Source organism: Eufriesea mexicana, unplaced genomic scaffold (genome assembly GCF_001483705.2).
Source record: "Eufriesea mexicana isolate 0111107269 unplaced genomic scaffold, ASM148370v2 scaffold5272, whole genome shotgun sequence".
NCBI lineage: Eukaryota > Metazoa > Arthropoda > Insecta > Hymenoptera > Apidae > Eufriesea > Eufriesea mexicana.
Genome location: NW_016913264.1, coordinates 62,809 through 80,502, shown reverse-complemented (window position 1 = coordinate 80,502; position 17,694 = coordinate 62,809). Strand labels below are relative to the sequence as shown.

At 50.5% G+C, this 17,694-nt stretch overlaps 1 protein-coding gene across 1 annotated transcript in view; it reads left to right on the top strand.

Moving 5' to 3' along the window:
* Positions 1-2,222: 2,222 nt before the first annotated feature.
* The window catches only part of brp (ELKS/RAB6-interacting/CAST family member bruchpilot), a 64,005-nt gene continuing 48,533 nt past the window's right edge, over positions 2,223-17,694 (top strand). The window contains exon 1 of the mRNA XM_017906335.1: positions 2,223-3,008. Within this exon, the coding sequence (XP_017761824.1) occupies positions 2,223-3,008 (786 nt within the window). The remainder of the gene's footprint in view (positions 3,009-17,694) is intronic.

Below are 17,694 nucleotides of genomic sequence, written 5' to 3'. Positions count from 1 at the left end.
ACAGCGTGCGCCGCTTGCCTGGAAAGCGGCGCGGAGTGGAGCGGTGAGGAACGGAGAGGAGAGAAGCGGCGAGAAGAGGAGCGTAGAGGAGAGGAGAAGAGAAGAGAGGAGAGGATTGGAGAGAAGAAAGTAGGAGAGGATAGAGGAAGAGAAAGACGGCAAGAGGGAAGGAACGAGCAGCCGGCTACGGTGAAGCGAAAGGGTGGTTCGGTCGCGGTTACAGTTTAGTCCCGTGAGTGCGTTGTGTTGCGGCGTGTGGTCTCGGGATTCTGCCGGTAGTACGCTGGCCAGGAACGAAACGAGATTTCCCGGCACGCTTCCGGTCCGTGAAAACGGAAGCGTCCATCAGGCTTGGTCTGATCGTGCGTGTGCACTCGCGCGCGACCACGCTCCCTCGTCGCCGAGAGGGGTGTGTGCGTGCGGTAGTGTGTGTGTGTGTGTAGGTGTGCGTGGTGGAGGGAAAGGCGAAGGCGAAGGCGAGGGTGAGGGTTGGAAGTTCGGCCGGAGGTTCGGCCGGAGGTTCGGCTGGAGGTTCGGCTGGAGCGAGGGCTTCGACTCGGCAGAGGGTGAAAGGGAGAGAGAGGGCACGTAGGTGTGTGCGCGGCGGCGGCATCGGCGGCAGCATCGGCGGCAGCGGCGGCGGCAGCGGCGAGGTTGGTGGCGGTAGCGGATAGAGAGAGAGTGGTGCACGGAAGTGTGGCGGTGTCGAGTCGTGGTGGATGGTGGATAGTGGCGGTTCGGACGGTAGGTCGGATCGGTCGGTCGATCGTGGTCTTCGTCTTCGTCGTCGTCGTCGTCGTCGTCGTGGTCGTCGGCGTGGCGATCACCGTGGTCGTGATCGGCGACGAGGAGGAGAGAAGGAAGACAGATAGAAGGTGATAGGCGGGGAAGGAGCGTGACGGCGCGAGAGAGGAAGAAGACAGAGAAAGGCGAGCCGAGGAGGCGCGTGAAGGAGAAGGCGAGACGATCACACGGGACCAGAGAGAAGAGACGCGAGGATGAGATCGATAAGGAGGGAGCCGTGGTGGTGCGGGTTTCGCGAAACGGGAACGCCGCGGCGCGTGTAGACAGACCGCTGGTAAACAGACGCGCGTAAAATACGCACGCACGCGCCCCGATCACTCTGCTCGCCGTCTGTCGGTGGCGGAGGGTTCGCGGAAGAGTCACGGTTCTCGCGACTGGACACCGGGGCACACACCGGAGCACCGTGGAGAGCGGAAACCGAGTCTCGGAAGAGACACGGAGGAAGAGGGAAGATAAAGGAGGATATCGGTGCGGTGGGTGGCCGGTGGAGGACGGATTCGTCGCGGAAACGGGATCGTCCTCCTCTCTTTCTCTCTCCCCCTCGATCTCTATCCATCTCCACTCGATGGGCTTTGCCGGTGAAAGAAGGTCAAAGATCGATCGTCCGGTACGAGGGTCGTGACCTCACGCATACACGGGACGAGCCACGCGTGCGGCACGGCTTTCCAGCGAGAAGGTGGATCCTTGACGAGGAGCAGCGAGAGAAACGGAGAGAGAAAGAGGAAGAGACAGAGGGAGAGAGAGAAAGAGAAGCGGCTGGCCGGTGATTCGAGTTGGCCAAGGTGGATCCGCCGAACGATGAAGCCGATCGATCGCCGGACCTCTCATCGATCCACGCGTTAGGCGTTGTCGTCGATGCTCGCCGTTCGTGGACGAACATTTCCGCGTAGATTAGAAGAAGAGACGGCAGGCCGATACGGCAGCACGTTGGGTCAGAAATTTCGGCGCTCGATCGAATGGACACCACCGCGGTGGTATAGCGGAAGGATCGAGACGGATCGAGGATCGCGAGGAGGCGGAACGCGTGGCGTGCTGTCGCGAGAGATATGCTCGTCGCTGAGCCGCGAGGAGCACAGCGATAGATCGACGCGAATCGCGTAGGACAGGGGAATCGTAGAGGAATCGTTCTCGTTCGGGACTCGCGAACGTGAAACAGGAAACGACGCGTGGAGAAAAAGGAAGGGAAGAAAAAGGAAGAGATCGAAGAGACAGCGCTGCTACCGATCGGTATCGCGAGACCACGCGAGTCACCGGTTATCCGAGGAGCAGCGAACGCGGTGACAGGTAGCTGGCAAACTCGCGGAGTCCTCGAGGAGAAGAAGGCGGAAGAAGAGGGTCGCGCGAAGCGGTAAAACCGGCGGAAGCGCGCTTGCTCCCGCGATTGATAGAGCGTGTAGCGTAAGCAGCATCGGCAAACAATGTCGCGAGATCCGTACTCGAGCGGAAGCGGAGTGGTCGGGCCAGGAGGCGGTACTCGTTCCCCTCGAAGCAGTCGTCGCGTGGGCGAGCTGCCCACGGTCGACCGTAGCCCGTCGAGGAGCTACGCGAGCGGTCGTGGCAGTCCTTTGGGTCGGAAGAGAGGCACTCGTAGCGGGAACAACTCGCCGGAGCACCTCGGATACGGCAGCTACCATCACCATCAGCTGGGCAGTCCGTACTACTCCCGCGACGAGGACCTCGCCAGTCCCGTGATGCTCGAGGAGAGGGGCAGGAGTATGTCAACCGGGGGCGGTGGGGGCGGACATCACAGATCCAGAAGCGCCTCGAGACCCGCCATGTCCAGCTCGGCGGGCATGTCGGCGAGGTACACCAGCCTCGATCGTGCATCCGCGGGTATCCTCGATCACGATCGCGAGTTCGTGCCGATACGCGATCCCCGTGAACGTAGCCGCGACCGTGGAGTCTACCTGGAAGATGAGGTGTACGGTTCGAGATCGGCCAGACAGAGCCCGAATCCGCACATGCTGCGCGACAGCGGTGGCTATATCGGTGAACTCCAACATCAGAACAACGATCTCCAACGAGAGCTCGGGAACCTCAAGAAGGAGCTCGAGCTGACGAACCAAAAGCTCGGCAGCTCGATGCATAGCATCAAGACCTTCTGGAGTCCCGAGCTCAAGAAGGAGAGAGCATTGAGAAAAGAGGAGAGTTCCAAGTACAGCATGATCAACGAACATCTGAAGCTGCTCAGCTCCGAGAATCAGGTCAGTCGACTGCGGATTTTTCTTTCTCGCTTTTCGCCAACGCTTTCCCCTTACCTTTGTGTCTCCATTTTTTCGTCTTCTTCTTTCCCTGCCTCCCGTGTCTCCATGACGGATAGTGGTACCGAGGGGTTCTGTGCAGAGGGTGCGTGAAGTTTTCGTCCTCGTCGTCCTCGTCGTCCTCGTCGTCCTCGTCGCTTCGCTCTGCTCTCCGTGACCCGTTTCCGATGACGCGCGTGGAATTTAGGTCGAAGTAATTAGGTTAGAATCCCACGATATCGCCGATCCCGTAGCCGATTCCTCCTCGATTCTTCCGTTCCTCTTCGCCGTGACTTTCCTCGACCTTGCCATCCCATCCAGTCTCCCCTACGATCGAAACCACCCAGTCGATCCCACGACACTCGCCCTTTGCGCGGAATCGAAACACACGATCCTCGTTGGAGACTTATCGATCTACTCGCGACCACCCGCTTTCTTTTTTCCATCCCTTCGTGATAGTTCGTAATAGACGCGTTTATCGATTGGCCAAAAATGCGGAGCGAAGAGGGAGCCACCGATGTAACGATTCACTCGGTGTTTTCCGCTCGAAATCCTTCGATGCACGATCGTTCTCCGTCACGTTCGATCGTCGCGACCCGATGACCTGTCCAATCTCGTAGACCCCTAGCCTTCGTAAGTACCCTCGCGTTGACAGTCCGCCATTGATCACTCGATTCGCAATTGGCATCGCAACAAGTCTCGTTTCAGTTTTACTTCGCCTAATTCTTCTGCGTTTCCTTCCACGAGACGTGTACGCATTGCCTTCGAGGACGACGGATGGATCAATATGTTAGCCGTTCGAGAAGCCCGTCGCATATTTATATAATATCGTGGCCAAAGTGTCGCCTTGCGATCACACGGCTGACTTTCGTGAAACCCGCTGCGAAACGGGAAATTCCAGGCTCTTCTTCCACCCAAGTTCCTCGAATGAACCGAGAGCGCAGTTACGTCTGCGGAGACGTCAGGTTTCGTTCGATTACGAGCGAGTCACGTGAGCGCAGCTATATGGACCTTAATCGAGGCGTTTAATACTACGTCGTTGTGCTCGTAGCTAGAGAACAGCCGTGCTGGTTGCAGCGGTTTTTTACAACCGGGCAAATTACCAAGTGAAAATACTCGTTTTGATCTTAGACGAGAGCTCTCTGGCAAGAGAGCGTGGAGAGACGAGTTGCAGGAGTTTAGAGGTGTTCAGAGGAAGATGATAGATCGAGGCACTCGCGAATCGTCACATTCCTCCGCGATCGATGGACGACGGAAATTTTGTTACTTTCTCCGGGAAAATTTCAGGAATGTTGCTTGGTCCTAAAATTCTTTTTCTACTATGGAAGCTTGTTTTTATCCATCTAATTATTAGTCCTTAACGAGTCAAGGGCTATTTATTCCACGTAAGATCGGAGGGACGAGTTTGCACAAACACGTGCAAACACGCGCAATTGGTTAACCGTTTAATGCCAGTAAAGAGGAATTTTTTATTTTTATTCCAGTGAAATAATTTTATCCCACTGTAATTTCGAAGATCGTACAAGGTAGCTGATAAAGTGAATAGTTTGCAACAAAACTGCAAATTTTCAAAGGAATCAGTATTTTCGCGTTATCAAGTGCTCCTTGTCAGTCACGGAAACGTTTCTCGCATAAAAATCTAATCTGCTTGGGAATTAATTAGCCAAGTTGCTGATTCTATGTACGAGATTTGCCATTGCGTGTTTATAAATTTTAGCCGAGTTCTGTTACGTCTTGCAAGGATATTTGTAAGTACTGAACCTTGTAATTCGTCCGAGATCTTATACCCTGATACTGTAATATTATCGAGAGAACGGGACTCGAAGTTTTCTCTTTATTTCGATAACGAATGGAACGAAGGAAACCGAAATACAGTTCTCTTTAGCAGACCAGTTAGTACCGAAATGAATTTCTGATTCGGATTTCAGAAATGTTCCATTTGTCCTCAATTTTCTGTCCTATTTTCACGAAACGCAGCGAACCGTCTATTAATACCGAAAACCGTATTTCCTCGGCGCCTTTTGTGCATAGCGATTCGACTTGAAAATAAATAAGTTTCGGAGGCCGAAAGGGAATTTCGATTTCAGCAGGCAACCCTGGGAAATTTATAAATCGCGTGCACGTACTTCGCTTCGTACGCATTATCCCGTGTATACTTTCCATCGCGTCGATCGGGAAAATATACTTTCACCGAGACTTTATTTTTGGAATGTTTACAGTCTGCCTCTGATTATCGTCATGGCAGCGGCGTATAACGCACGCTCGCCTCGTAAATCACGCGAAATCAAACCGTGGTAGATGGCTTCCAGGAACGCGTGCATATTTTCGCGAACGTCGCGAAAAATCTTCAACGTCGTCGTTACAGTACATCCTCTAATCTCTCGACAGTGGTCCCCCTTACTCGTCCAACGCGAGCAATTTCTGCGAGGTCGGATGGCCGAGTCGATTTCCGGCGAGGTCGATCGAGCGTCTCGACGCGTGGCTGTTCGTCAATCTCCTCGTCACGGTTCGTCAGCGTGGCACCAGGCATATTTTTGGCCGCGATGGCGGTGCACATGAGTCATCGGCAGCGAGAGCAGAGGAATCTCGGGGAGAGGCGGATTCTCTGGCCATCTGCCCACGTTTATTCCTTTTTATCCAACGTCTGGCGTCGTAGTGGAACAAGCTGCACGGTTCTTCCGCGGCTACGACGCGCGTCCCGACGTCCGCCACTGGCGTCATTGTTCCATACTCCGCGAACAACGGTCGACCGTGAAGTTGCGTAATTCCGGCACACCTCGGAACACCGATTGCCGCGATTAAGGTTTGGGACATCGGCGAACAAAACGCCGAGGATTTGGTGGGAATGCGGCATCGACGAGTCAGGTGAATGAGATTAGGCGGTTTGCGGGGGATTACGACGGATGGACCAGGGGCAGGGGAAATATTTTGGGATGGCTGTTCCTCGGGTACGAGCTGGATGCTGTCAATAGATAAGGTGTCAATAGGTAATGCGAAAGTAACGCGATAGGAAGCAAAAATTTTCTGAATTCTGGGTTCTAGTGGGACCTCGACGATTGGGTTACAGAATTTCTATATTTATATATTTTATTTCTATATATTTACTAGGAAAACGTGGGTCAAAGGAGTCACTGCTAACGGGAATAATTCATGTTCAGAAGTTTAATCGAAAGTATACGACGTGGAATTATTTGTAATGATTCAGTTAGCGGGGATTGCGATGAATCGGCCAGGGGCGGAGGAAATATTTCGGGATGGCTGTTCCTCGGGTACGAGCTGGATGCTGTCAATAGGTAATGCGAAAGTGACGCGATAGGAAGCAAAAATTTGTTGAATTCTGGATTCTCGTGGGATCTCGTCGATTGGGTTACAGAATTTCTATATTTCTATATTTTATTTCTATGTATTTACTAGGAAAGCGTGAGTCAAAGGAGTCGCTGCTAACGAGAAGAATTGATGTTCGGAAGTTTAATTGAAAGTATGCAACGTGGAATTGTTCGTAATGATTCACGGTACCCTCTCTTCGCGACTGATAATTTGAAACTCGATAATGGCGGTACATATCCCACGCTATCACGCTTTGCAGAGTTCACAGAGATTAGTTGCTTCTGGGTCGCGAATCTATCGCTGTTTCTTTCCCCTGGCGCCGTTAACACGGGAAAGTTCGGAATGGAAGGTGGAAAAAACGCATTAAACGGCTGGAAAGCGGTTGGGAAGGGTGGCTCAGGGGGTGGAATTAATTCTCCTTTTCTGTCGAGTCGCGTACGCGACTCGCGGCCATAGCGGCAACCTCGAAATTCGCGTGCAGCCGGAAGTGGGTCGTAAAAAAATGCCGTGGAACTTTTGCAATGCTATCGTTCCGCCAACTGATCCTTCCCTTTTTCCCCTTGCACCCGCCGAAAAACCAGAGACCCGCTAACCGCGGAAATTAAACTCCCTCGCGTTGCGTTTAATGCTAACGAACGCCTCTTCCCTCCAGCCTCCTCGCCTCTGTTTCGCGCCTGAGGAGAAGAAGAGAGCCCGGCTCTCTCGTTCGATTCACGGCATTAATTTAATTCCCAACCTCGAAGCCTGGAAATGGCGGATACCCGCCTTTGCCTTGGAATGCATATTACACGCGATCAATTCCTTTGGTTTAAGCGCGGTTTCGAGCCCTGAAATATTAAAACAACCCCGTGTGCTCGGCTACGTTCCCAGAATGCATCGGCGAAGGCTGATCCGTGAGGTTGGCGGGATTCGCGGTATTAAAAATTCCGTTTGGTACGGCGTTTTCTGCGTTTGTTGCGAGGAATTGCCCGGAATAGCAGGCCCTTGGATCTAATTGCTCACTTGACATGGTTCCCGGTGAATGAAAAATTAGTTGCTGATGGCCTCCTCGCCACGGAGAACGCGGCATGCTCGTCGAGGCTTGGAAGAAACGGTGAATCGACTGGTCGAGTGATTTCACTAAGATTTTCCACATTTTCCCCCTTGGCGAAATATGTTTTCGAGGAAACGGACAGTCTGCGGTTCCACTCTCAGCCAGGCTTCCTTCTCTTTGATGTTTTGCCTTTTCAACATCCGGAATCGTATTCAGCCTAGGGATCATTCTTGATTTCGCGTCAGTCATTTGCAGAAGAACCCTAAGACTCATCTTTGATCCCTCGTCTTTGGGTCCGGACCGTGTTGCCATTTGCTTTTCTATGGCACGAGCAGGCTTCCGACCGACTAGACGTCCAACGAGGCTTCGTTTTATGTGATCTCTGTCCTCCAAGCGGAATATCGTATCCAGCCTCGAGATCATGCTTGACTCCTTGTCGGTGTTCCATAGCAGCACCCTGACGCTAAATTTGCTCGTACACTGGCACCATATCGCATCGTTATTCGTTTCTCGATGGAACAGAAGCCTGGACTCGATTCTGGTTCGACGTGTCTGTTTCTAAGAAGAATTATCGTATCGAAACTCCAGATCATCGTTGATCTCGCATCAATGGCCGGCGGGAGCACCCTAAAACTCAATTTGCGGTTACACTCGGTCCGTATCGCATTGCCCATTCCCTTTTCAATGGAATTGCAGGCTCCGAATCGACCAGACGTCCAACGAGAACTGGGTCTTGTGTCATTTGCACTCAAGAATTTGATTGCCTCGCCTGGGAACTCGATTGCCATCAAACTTCGACCAGAGCCCCTCTAGCGACCCCATCTCTTTGCTCTGCGTAATACTCGCAGACCATGGTAAATCGCGAATATTTCCTAACCTACCGCTCCAACGTTTCTTTCTTTTCAGCGACAAAGGGCTCCAATAAGGGTAGTAAGAGCGAGATAAACCACGTAACACCGTTGACCACGGGCTTCTGTTCATAACTTAATGTCGTTGAAGTGGCCTCTCTAATGGTTGCCGTTCTCCGTGCATACCACCGTTTCAATTCATCTCGAACGCAGCTGTCGCACAGTGCCGTGTCTAGCGGCGGGGAACCACCAACTCGAATACGGATCGCGCTTTTCCAACGTTCGTTCGGAGTTAAGTGGAAACTTGACTCCAGACGACGGCAATCGTATTTTCAGACAGGAAACTCGGCTGGAAAAAATTCCTACTTAGTAGCTACGTAAGACCCGACCAAGTTCCCCGAGGGGGAGAAACACGTTCCCACGACTGCCGACTTATTGTTGCACTTCCCGTGTCACCGAGCTACCCCAAACTCTTTTCAATCTCTCGACAGAAGTCTACCTCGTCCTTTCTCGCTCTCCCTCGCTCTTCATCTCGCCCTCTTTTCCTCACCCTGGCCACGGCTCCGAATCCGGCATCTGGTCTCGTAGTTGGGCATTAAGTCGCTACATGCATTAAGAAGTAAAGCGGAGTCGTCGTAAATCCTGTTTCAGGAAAAACGGATTCCGAATGTCCTCGTTAGCTTTGCTTTTACCAGCAGCCCCTCTGTTGTCGACGCTTTCGAATTGAATACCGGAGGGATTTTCTAGCGTTTGCCGGCTGAACGCGAGACAATATCGTCTGGAAATGGAGATTCGCTCAGGGAACATTATCATGCCCACTGAATCGCTCTTGCCCTTCTTCGCCATGGCAATTCCGTCCACGCCTAATGTCCTCGGTTATATTTTCTCCTTCCACCGTTCCTCTTCCGCTTTAACCATTGATCAGGGTCCATTATCCGCAGTCCACGACGGCGCGATGCTGCAATTTCGGATACCCGTATCGAGCATAAATAGAAACGATGGAAAATGGCCTCGCGCTATATCCGGCCGGGCGGTTGTCGAATGTTATAAACAGTCCTGCTGGAGAATGACTTGTCAAAAAGGAATACTCGGGAATGTAGCTCCCCTTTTCCGCAATCGATAACCCAGAAACCCGAATTATTTTTGTGTCTAAGTCTGAATTAGGTGGCTTGACTCGCGGCAACTGCTGTGCCATTTTTACGCTTTCTTTCGCTCCCTTCTCTTTCTCTTGCCGGCGGCTTAAACGATCGCTTTGCAACCACCGAGTCCGTTCTACCCCCGGCTCGATCTTCCGCGACCCCTGCTTTCAATTACGAAACCGGAGACCGACACCGGAGGATCGCTTTTGATCGCGGAATCGCGAAAGACGGGAGCACCGTGTGCCATTGTACGTTGATATTTCAAGGGACGCTCTGCGCCGGTGTTTCAAGTTCCTCCGCGACGAAACGATCATCCCCTCGCGTTCAGGCAAGGGTTGTTCGTGAAAGTGGCGTACAGGTCCGCGTAAAGTGCGGCGCACACGTCCGTCTATATCGATCGGCCTAAATATATCGAGGCGGATTATTAGCGAGAACCTATGCCACGCGGTCTAACTATGGCACGACCGCATTGTTCCACGGGGTTACAGAGTAAACGTGTCTCTCGTGGACTTCGAAAATGAATCGATCGATCTGGCCCAAGACCCTCTCGCCTATAGTTGTTTCTGCCGATAACGTTGCTTACCCGACATTTAATCGCATTTACCCGCCATTATACGTCCAGCATCCAGACTAAGATCGTCACTCGTTCAATCCCGGGATAGAAAAAATCGCGAAAATGATAATCGACTCGGGACTCGAGGGATATTCGTGTCCCTTTGTTTTTAAATTAATTAAATCAATTAAATTAATTAAAGGGGACATGCTAGAGTAACTTTAATAATTCGTGCGGATAATAATTATTACGGCAACAACGATTTATCGGGGGACTTGTTATTATGCCTAGGAATTAGAACAAATTGGGAACTTGGCGATTCTGTAATTAGAGTTTACGATTTTGCAAATACAATTTATAATTATATTTTCTCTCGCTGCCAAAATGTCTTTAATCTTAACTCATGGTTTTATAATAATCTCGCGATGTAATGGATTGCAGAGAGATCGGATTATTATAGATTATTCGAAACTGTCGCTCTATCTATTTCTACCAATTGTATATGTAAATGCAGGAAATAGCTGTGGTTATGCAAATTTGTACCGTCCTCTGTTAGATATTTTCGCCGAGCGGTGGAATAAATTCCGGGGTTAGTGAAAATTCTATGAGATAGCACGTGTTCTTTACACGGACTTTCACTCCTTGCCTTGTGATTTTTTAAAAGCTACTCGAGTGACTCACCGTTACAAAACCACCCCGTAACACTGGCATGTTACGAACGATTTGTATCTCGTAATCTCCGGTACGAGGAATACGGGACGAGGGGTTAATTGTATTCGCGCATTATTGGATTTATCCCGTTTATATAAATAAGCAGATAAACAAATTTCACGAGCAGATATCCTGCCGATAACCTGCTCGTATCACAGGGCCGTAGCGTCCTCCCTTTTTACGGGAAACTTTGAACAATCTCGCAACTATGTTCCACCACCTGACGCCTCGAATTTCCATCTCGTACTATCGGTACAACGTAATATCCTACGGACAAAGAAACTTTAATATTTGCGAAGCCAGTCACGGTACTTGGACCACGATTTGGGGAAACTTTCGACGCCGAATTAACCTTTACGCCGCTCGATCGCGAACTCGCGCCATTTTAATCTTCCTCCTCGTCGATGTCGTCGAAAACGCCGAAAACGTGGACGCTCGGCAACCGGAAGCGCGGTGATATTCGAAATTTACCGATCGCGAGACGCGCGTGCATTCTGCTGAACGAACGATCGTTTTCATTCGTAGCTATCTGCGTTGAATTCGTTCCACGAGCTGACGTGCATAATCTTTCCGTGCTGGTTGCGTGTTATCTCGGTAACCCTCTATAAATCATGCTTTGAAGGCATGTGCGCGCTAGCTGCGGCTTTAATGAGGAAGTGACTTCCAGCGTGTCACTCTCCGTTATTTGTACACGGCCAGGCGTCACGAGGTCTTGCTTAGACGTTTGTCGTCCCCTGGAGGCTCGTGTTCCTCGTCGTGCAGCAGAATTATTACCATGCGGCAAAGCGTGCACAGAGAACCTCGTGTCTTCCGTTGAAACGGTGATCGATTCGAAATAAATCCACGAAAATTCCCGTCTCCATCGTAGCATCCCGAGACCCCTCGAGAGTCGCGTTGGAATCGAGACGGGACGAACTGTCGCAGCATCGAGGGGTAAAATTAGAAAAATATAGGGATACCTACGATAGCGGGTAGGTATCTTTAGAAGCTGCGATCTATTTTCGATCCCCAAATGTTTTCACAGACAGTACCACGGGAGGATAGCCACGGCTAAAACGGTGCTACGACGATGAGGCGAATTAATCCTCGATATCGATTCCGTAATCTATGTCAGATTACTTAATGGGATGACCCCCGCGGCTATTTCCGTGTATGTCAGCCATCGAAGTTCATCAGACATAAGCACACATGTTTAAAATCGATGCGCTGTCGCGAACTAATGCGAGCACCGGGTGTATTTCTACCCCCTCTCTCTCTTTTCTCTCCTTTTTTTCCCCAACGTACCTCGTAGTCGATTTAGAGCCGATAAGGGGGACGCGCGATGCAAATGCATCGGGCTTAATGCTTGACAACATGCCAGCGGTTCGATAACAAATGTAGCCGCAGCTTTTCTTCCCATTTCGAATCGTTCAAAAATTCCGCTCGTCTGGTGGTATTTTTAATTTAAAACAAAAATTCGAAAATATTCTTCGTCGCGGATTCTCATAGATCTCTGCATAGACATCCGTGTTATTATTTATTTATATAAATTGGAGTATACAAGGGATCGAGTTATACATTTTTATTAAAAATTCCGTGAGCATGTTCTAAGTGGATCCAAAGTAGACTCGTTCCTTTACCTTGAAAATCGTCTGACATACGTTCCGTCGGTCCTCTGTTCCATTCTTTCCGTCTTCCTTTGTCTTTTTTTTCCTCCTTTCTTTGGCAAACGATGGACGAAACGAGGGGCCAACATGTGGCGCGATAAGATAGACGGAGTCCCAGCTGGCCGGAACTTTTTGCCCCGTTCGCGAGGTCGCGACAGCTTTTGCGCGATTCATGAGTTTGGTTTTTCCGATAACACGAGCGCTGTTCAATTCCATCGAGAGGAGAACGAGGTTATTTCTGCCCTGCAACGGAGCCCTTTCGATCATTGTGGCCGAATCCAATGATTTCGACGACGTCTCAACACCTCTCGATCGATCCGCGACGAGTGATCTTTTTCTCGCTCCCGACAAAGTCGTAGAAGTATTTCGCGTCTCGTAATTACCTCACTAAACGATCCAAAATAAGCGATAATTCTACCAGAAATCTGTGAGGAACCCCAAATCCGTGAAAGAATTCAACAGGAAAATGGTACTGAAAGCTAGCCCTGTTGTAGATCAAATGACCATTTTTTCATTCAGAATTCGAAATTTAATATTATCATTTTGGTCACTTGACATGGTGATTTCTCTTCTGGTATACACAGAGTGTCTGAGAAAATTTAGGTATAATTTCGAAACTGAATAGAATACCGATTGAATCATAGCTATTTTCGTCTTCCGGTGATTCTCGCCACTGTTGACCACTTTCTAATCGTTTATAAACGTTTCTTATTTGACGTACAATCTTATCTGCTGTGTACACGCCATTTTGTAATGCGTTCGAATCAATCCTGTGACAGCTTGTTGACATCGGCCGCGTGGAAAGTTACTAACACAGCTCTGCGATAATTTTCATTTGACTTGGTAATGGCAGATTTCAAATGCTGACATATGAAACACGCGTTTAATATATGGTCTTATCGGATACAGATCGGTCCGTGACACGACATATTGATAATACGAAAACAACTATAATTCGGTAACTCGATTCTATCAATTTTCATAGGAATATTTTTCCCTGTTTCAGTATACTCGATTCCTCTCTGAAATTTCCCAGTTATTTTGAAACACCCCGTATTCCTACTCCGTTATCTTCGAGACTCATCTTCCATTACTTTTTCATGCAGCAGTCGTTCGATCGGCGTAGCGTCCGACAAAATGGGAATTAATTTTTCAGCAGGTACAGGATCGAATTAAAGTTCAAACTCCCGCATACGTTCCCGCGGATTTATTTCGAAATTATAGAATTAGAATGGCGCTGCCATAGCAACGTTCTTTGGTCTCCGAGTATAAATCACCGTGCATTCTTCGGTCAGCGAATGCACTCGTTGGATCGAAAGCACGATACCGGAACACACACGGGGTATCGGGGCTTCTCGCGATAAGAAGGATGGCGGAGTATCGCCGATCTGCACGAACGCCGAGCGATTTTTGCCCGAGCAGCCGCGATCCACGGGTCAGATACAGTTGCAGCCAGACCATTTTCCAGCGGGCAACATAATTACCGTTGCCACGCGTGATGCATGACCGCCATTTCTCGGCTGTAGCCGCGAAACGACGATTCCGGCCGCGCGTCTCGTCGGTCAGCTCGCAGGATCGAAGATAAAACGGACCATCGATGCGTGCTTGTTCCTCGTTTATTTCCTGCGCCGGCCGCGGGACCATCGATTCCACTTTTATTTCCGTTCGGACGCACACGCGGCGAGGAAGGACGATTAAGGACCACGGAAGAATGCCAGGGGGGTGTACGGCCGTGCGACAGGGGTTGCTGGAGGAAGCCAGCAGCGGCCATTTTTAACACGCGAAATACACGTTAATGCGATTTTTAAAGCCCCGGTCGCGTTACTTTCGCGTCACGACGTCTAATGCGAGTTTATTCGACGAATATAGTTAAGGGTGGTCGCTTAAAGTAAGTACCTTTTAATTTTAATTGTTCGAGAATTTTAAGATTTCAGAGTAATGGAGAAAAGGGATAGAGAATGTCAGCGAACGAGAAAGCGAGAGCGAGAGAGAGAGAGAGAGAGAGGCTGATGACGGAGCAGAAGCAGAGGCGTTATCGAGCGACAGGAACTCACCCCTACCAGCCTCCACCCTCCCTCTCTCTCTCGCTCTCTTGTCATTCCCTCGTTTTCTCTCGCCGTCTCTCTCGCGCTCACCTTTGACTCTCTTCGTGCCTTTCTCACGCTTGCTCTCTCTCATTTTCCTTCTTCCGAACTCTACCACGATCTACCCTGCTCCATCCCCTTACCTCCCCCTCTCCCTCGCACCCTTCGTTTTCTTTCTCCCGAACCGTAGTGTCGTCCTCGCTTTATCTCGGTTCTTTTCTCACTCTTCACTCCGCTATCTCCATTCTCTCTAACCCTCTGTTCTCCTCGCTTTCTCCCGCTCCATCGCGTTACCCATCTTCCTCGCCCCTTCGCGCCTCTTCTCACCCCCTCTCTCTCGCTCTCACCCTCTCTATTCTCATTTTTCCCTCTGCCCTACGCAATTCCCGTCTTCCTCGCACTCTTCCCCATTTCAACGTGACCCTATTTCTCTCCTCCTCGTCCCGCCGCTCTTTCCTCTCCTCTCCTCTCCTCTCCGCGAGGCGCCCAATCCCGCCGGTTTCACCGGTTTTTACCCCAGTCCTACTGATCCTCATCCCGAGACTGTCTCGTCAAACGCGTGTACTACGACTTCCAAGGGTTGCATTCGCGTTTCTTGAATCACCTGGATGCCGTATCGACGGAATTTTCCCAACCTAGCCGGCGGAAAATTCAGCACAGTCACGTCGGTTTTCGAGGTCGAGCCACGGGGGCTGCCCCGTTTTCCCTGACGAAGAATTCGTTCGCGAGACCGACCAACCCCTACGGCCTCGTTAACCTTTACCGGGGACTTTGGCGAATCGAAACGGCTCGTCGCCCGGAGGAATCGTGCATTTCGATGTTTACGAGATGAGACGGGGGATGAAATTTCGGAGATCGATCCAAATTTTCGGAACTTTATATATTGGGAAGAATTAATCCAATCGACCCCTCGTCGAGATGTCACCCGGGACAGAAATAAGTCGATGAGAGATTGCCTGTTTAGAGTCGAAGAAGTCGCCCCGAGGGCGGAGTTAATCTCCGTGCGGATCTAATCTAACTAAACTAAATGGAATTAAACGAGAGGGAGCTTCGTTAAACACGAGCAACGCCGCTCGAAATAATTGTCTTTCGCGATTACCGAAGCCATCCGTGCGTCGCGAACACGTCTCTGCTACTTGACACCCGTTTCGTTTCCTTAACCTTGGGTTCCAAACGGGACGAGCGACTCAATTCGCGTCATTCCGCCGACCCTGTCTCCTAACGACCTTCCAGCATTTCCAACTCGCCGAAATTCCAAAATTCCACTCTCGAGTCTGCACTTTTGCCCGAGTCAAAGCAGTCACCGGGATGAATGAAGCCGGGACGAGGCGAGCCAGGAGACAAAACGCGGCAAACGAGATCAGCGAAACTAGTCCGAAACTACCCTCGTTGCGCCATGTTTCGCCGCGACTGACGAAGTCACGATTTAGAGCCGCTTTAATTGCTGGAATTCCTCCGGGAACGCCTAGCTGAGAAATGTCCCGAACCACGGAAGTGTTTCGTTGTTCCATCTGTCTACCCTGCCTCGACCAGCGGAGGGGTTCGTTTAGACCGAAACGGATTTCAGGATACGCGAACGACAAAGGCCCTCACGGTCGATCGATAACAGCCCCGTTGACTTCGACAAAGAGGGGAGGTCGAGGGGTGTTGGCGAGTTACAGAGAGAAGCAGACACTTTGATGGAAGACTTTTACCCGGTGGAACGGGCCACGATCGTCTAAGGCCTGCTCCGATGGATCGTTAAAAGCCCCGTTAGAGGAAGTTTCTCCGAGTTTCGTAACCTCGCGCTCTCTAACCTACCCTTCCATTTTTTCCATCAATGAATATCAGTTTCGCCGTCCCAGCCGGTAGGTTCCGCGATTTTTCGCGCCGCTCGGAGTGCAACATCCCTTTCAGGGGTTTAAGGGTAGATCTCGAGAAGCGTTTGATCAACAGATATTATGCACCCTGCTTGGAGCTCTTGCACAGGGCGCGTTTATCAGCCAGGTCCGTGAGACTCGAATAACAATTGACACGGACCTGCACAGCCTACCCTATTTTCTCTATTAAATTTAGAATAATTGCACCCCCATTGTCATCGTATCGCGCTAACCGTGGGTTCATTCGGTTCCTCGTTTCATCTTCACCTCGTTTCACATTTAAGAAGTTTACTAGCAAGTGGTACGTTGAATTTTTTATTTTTAAGCCTCGGTTAAGGTTCGAGCTATCGAGGATCGTCTCTGGATCCGTAGGAGTTAGCGAGAAGAGGTTCTCGAGATCTCTCGTTGACTTTTCTTTAATTCGTCGTCACGGATGAGCGAGGGGCTGGTCGGGTGGCGCAGAACCCGATGTTACAACGCAAACGTAGAAACCACTCTCTGGTTTCTTGGGGTCGTCGTACCTTAGATCGATCTTCCGGCGAGAGGCAAGCTTCGCCAGGAGGGGTCGGCGTAAAGGCAGTTTCGTCTGGCACGAAACGCTGGTCGTTTCTTTCGTAACGTGGTTATCTAGCCGTTATGACCGGTTCACGATCCCTCGCTGCCTTGAGAGGTCGACCGAGGCCCGGCTTTCACGGGCAGAGACCACGAACGACCGAAAATCACGAGATTCTATACGACACTGAGCTCGTACGTCTCACAGGGACCATTTCGCATCTCCCGAGCGTCTTTCGATCCGCATTGTTTTCTTAATTGCGATTCCGAGGAAAGGGAGCCGATTATTTTTATCAGAAGCGACGCACAATGGCGTGAATTATGGCTTTATTCGCGTAAACGAATAACTCGCGTCGGGCTTCATCCCTCCTCTGGATATCTACGCATCGATTTTTCCCCGCCAACCCCATAAAATCTTTTCCCCCGGAGCTTCGCGTTATTGGTCATTTCTGAGGGAACCGTGCAGCCTATCGCTCTGTTTCACCCTGGATCGATTCCTTCGTTCCCTAATTAACGATTTACAATCTCCGCGACTTTCTTCCACGACTATCTGTTTCCTGCCGAATTTATCCGAAGCTTCTTCCGATAAATTCCTCGCTTTGTCCGCGTCTTGTCCGTGCCACCGAGGATACTAGCTGGCCCCGGGTGGTATCGATAACCAGGCTCCCTTCGAAAGCAATCAACGTCGAAACGTGTGTCGAAATCGTAATTGGACGGCGGGGAATCGGGTTCGTAAATTTTTCATCGAACGGCCAGGGGAGGTTCGTCGTCTTCTCTTTCTCCGGGATATTCCGAATGGATTCTTGGGACGTCGGCAATGCCGGTATCGGTATTATAATGGCCGGTTTAAATGGAACACGGCGACCCACATACGAATTCGGAATGGGGTCAGAGAAAA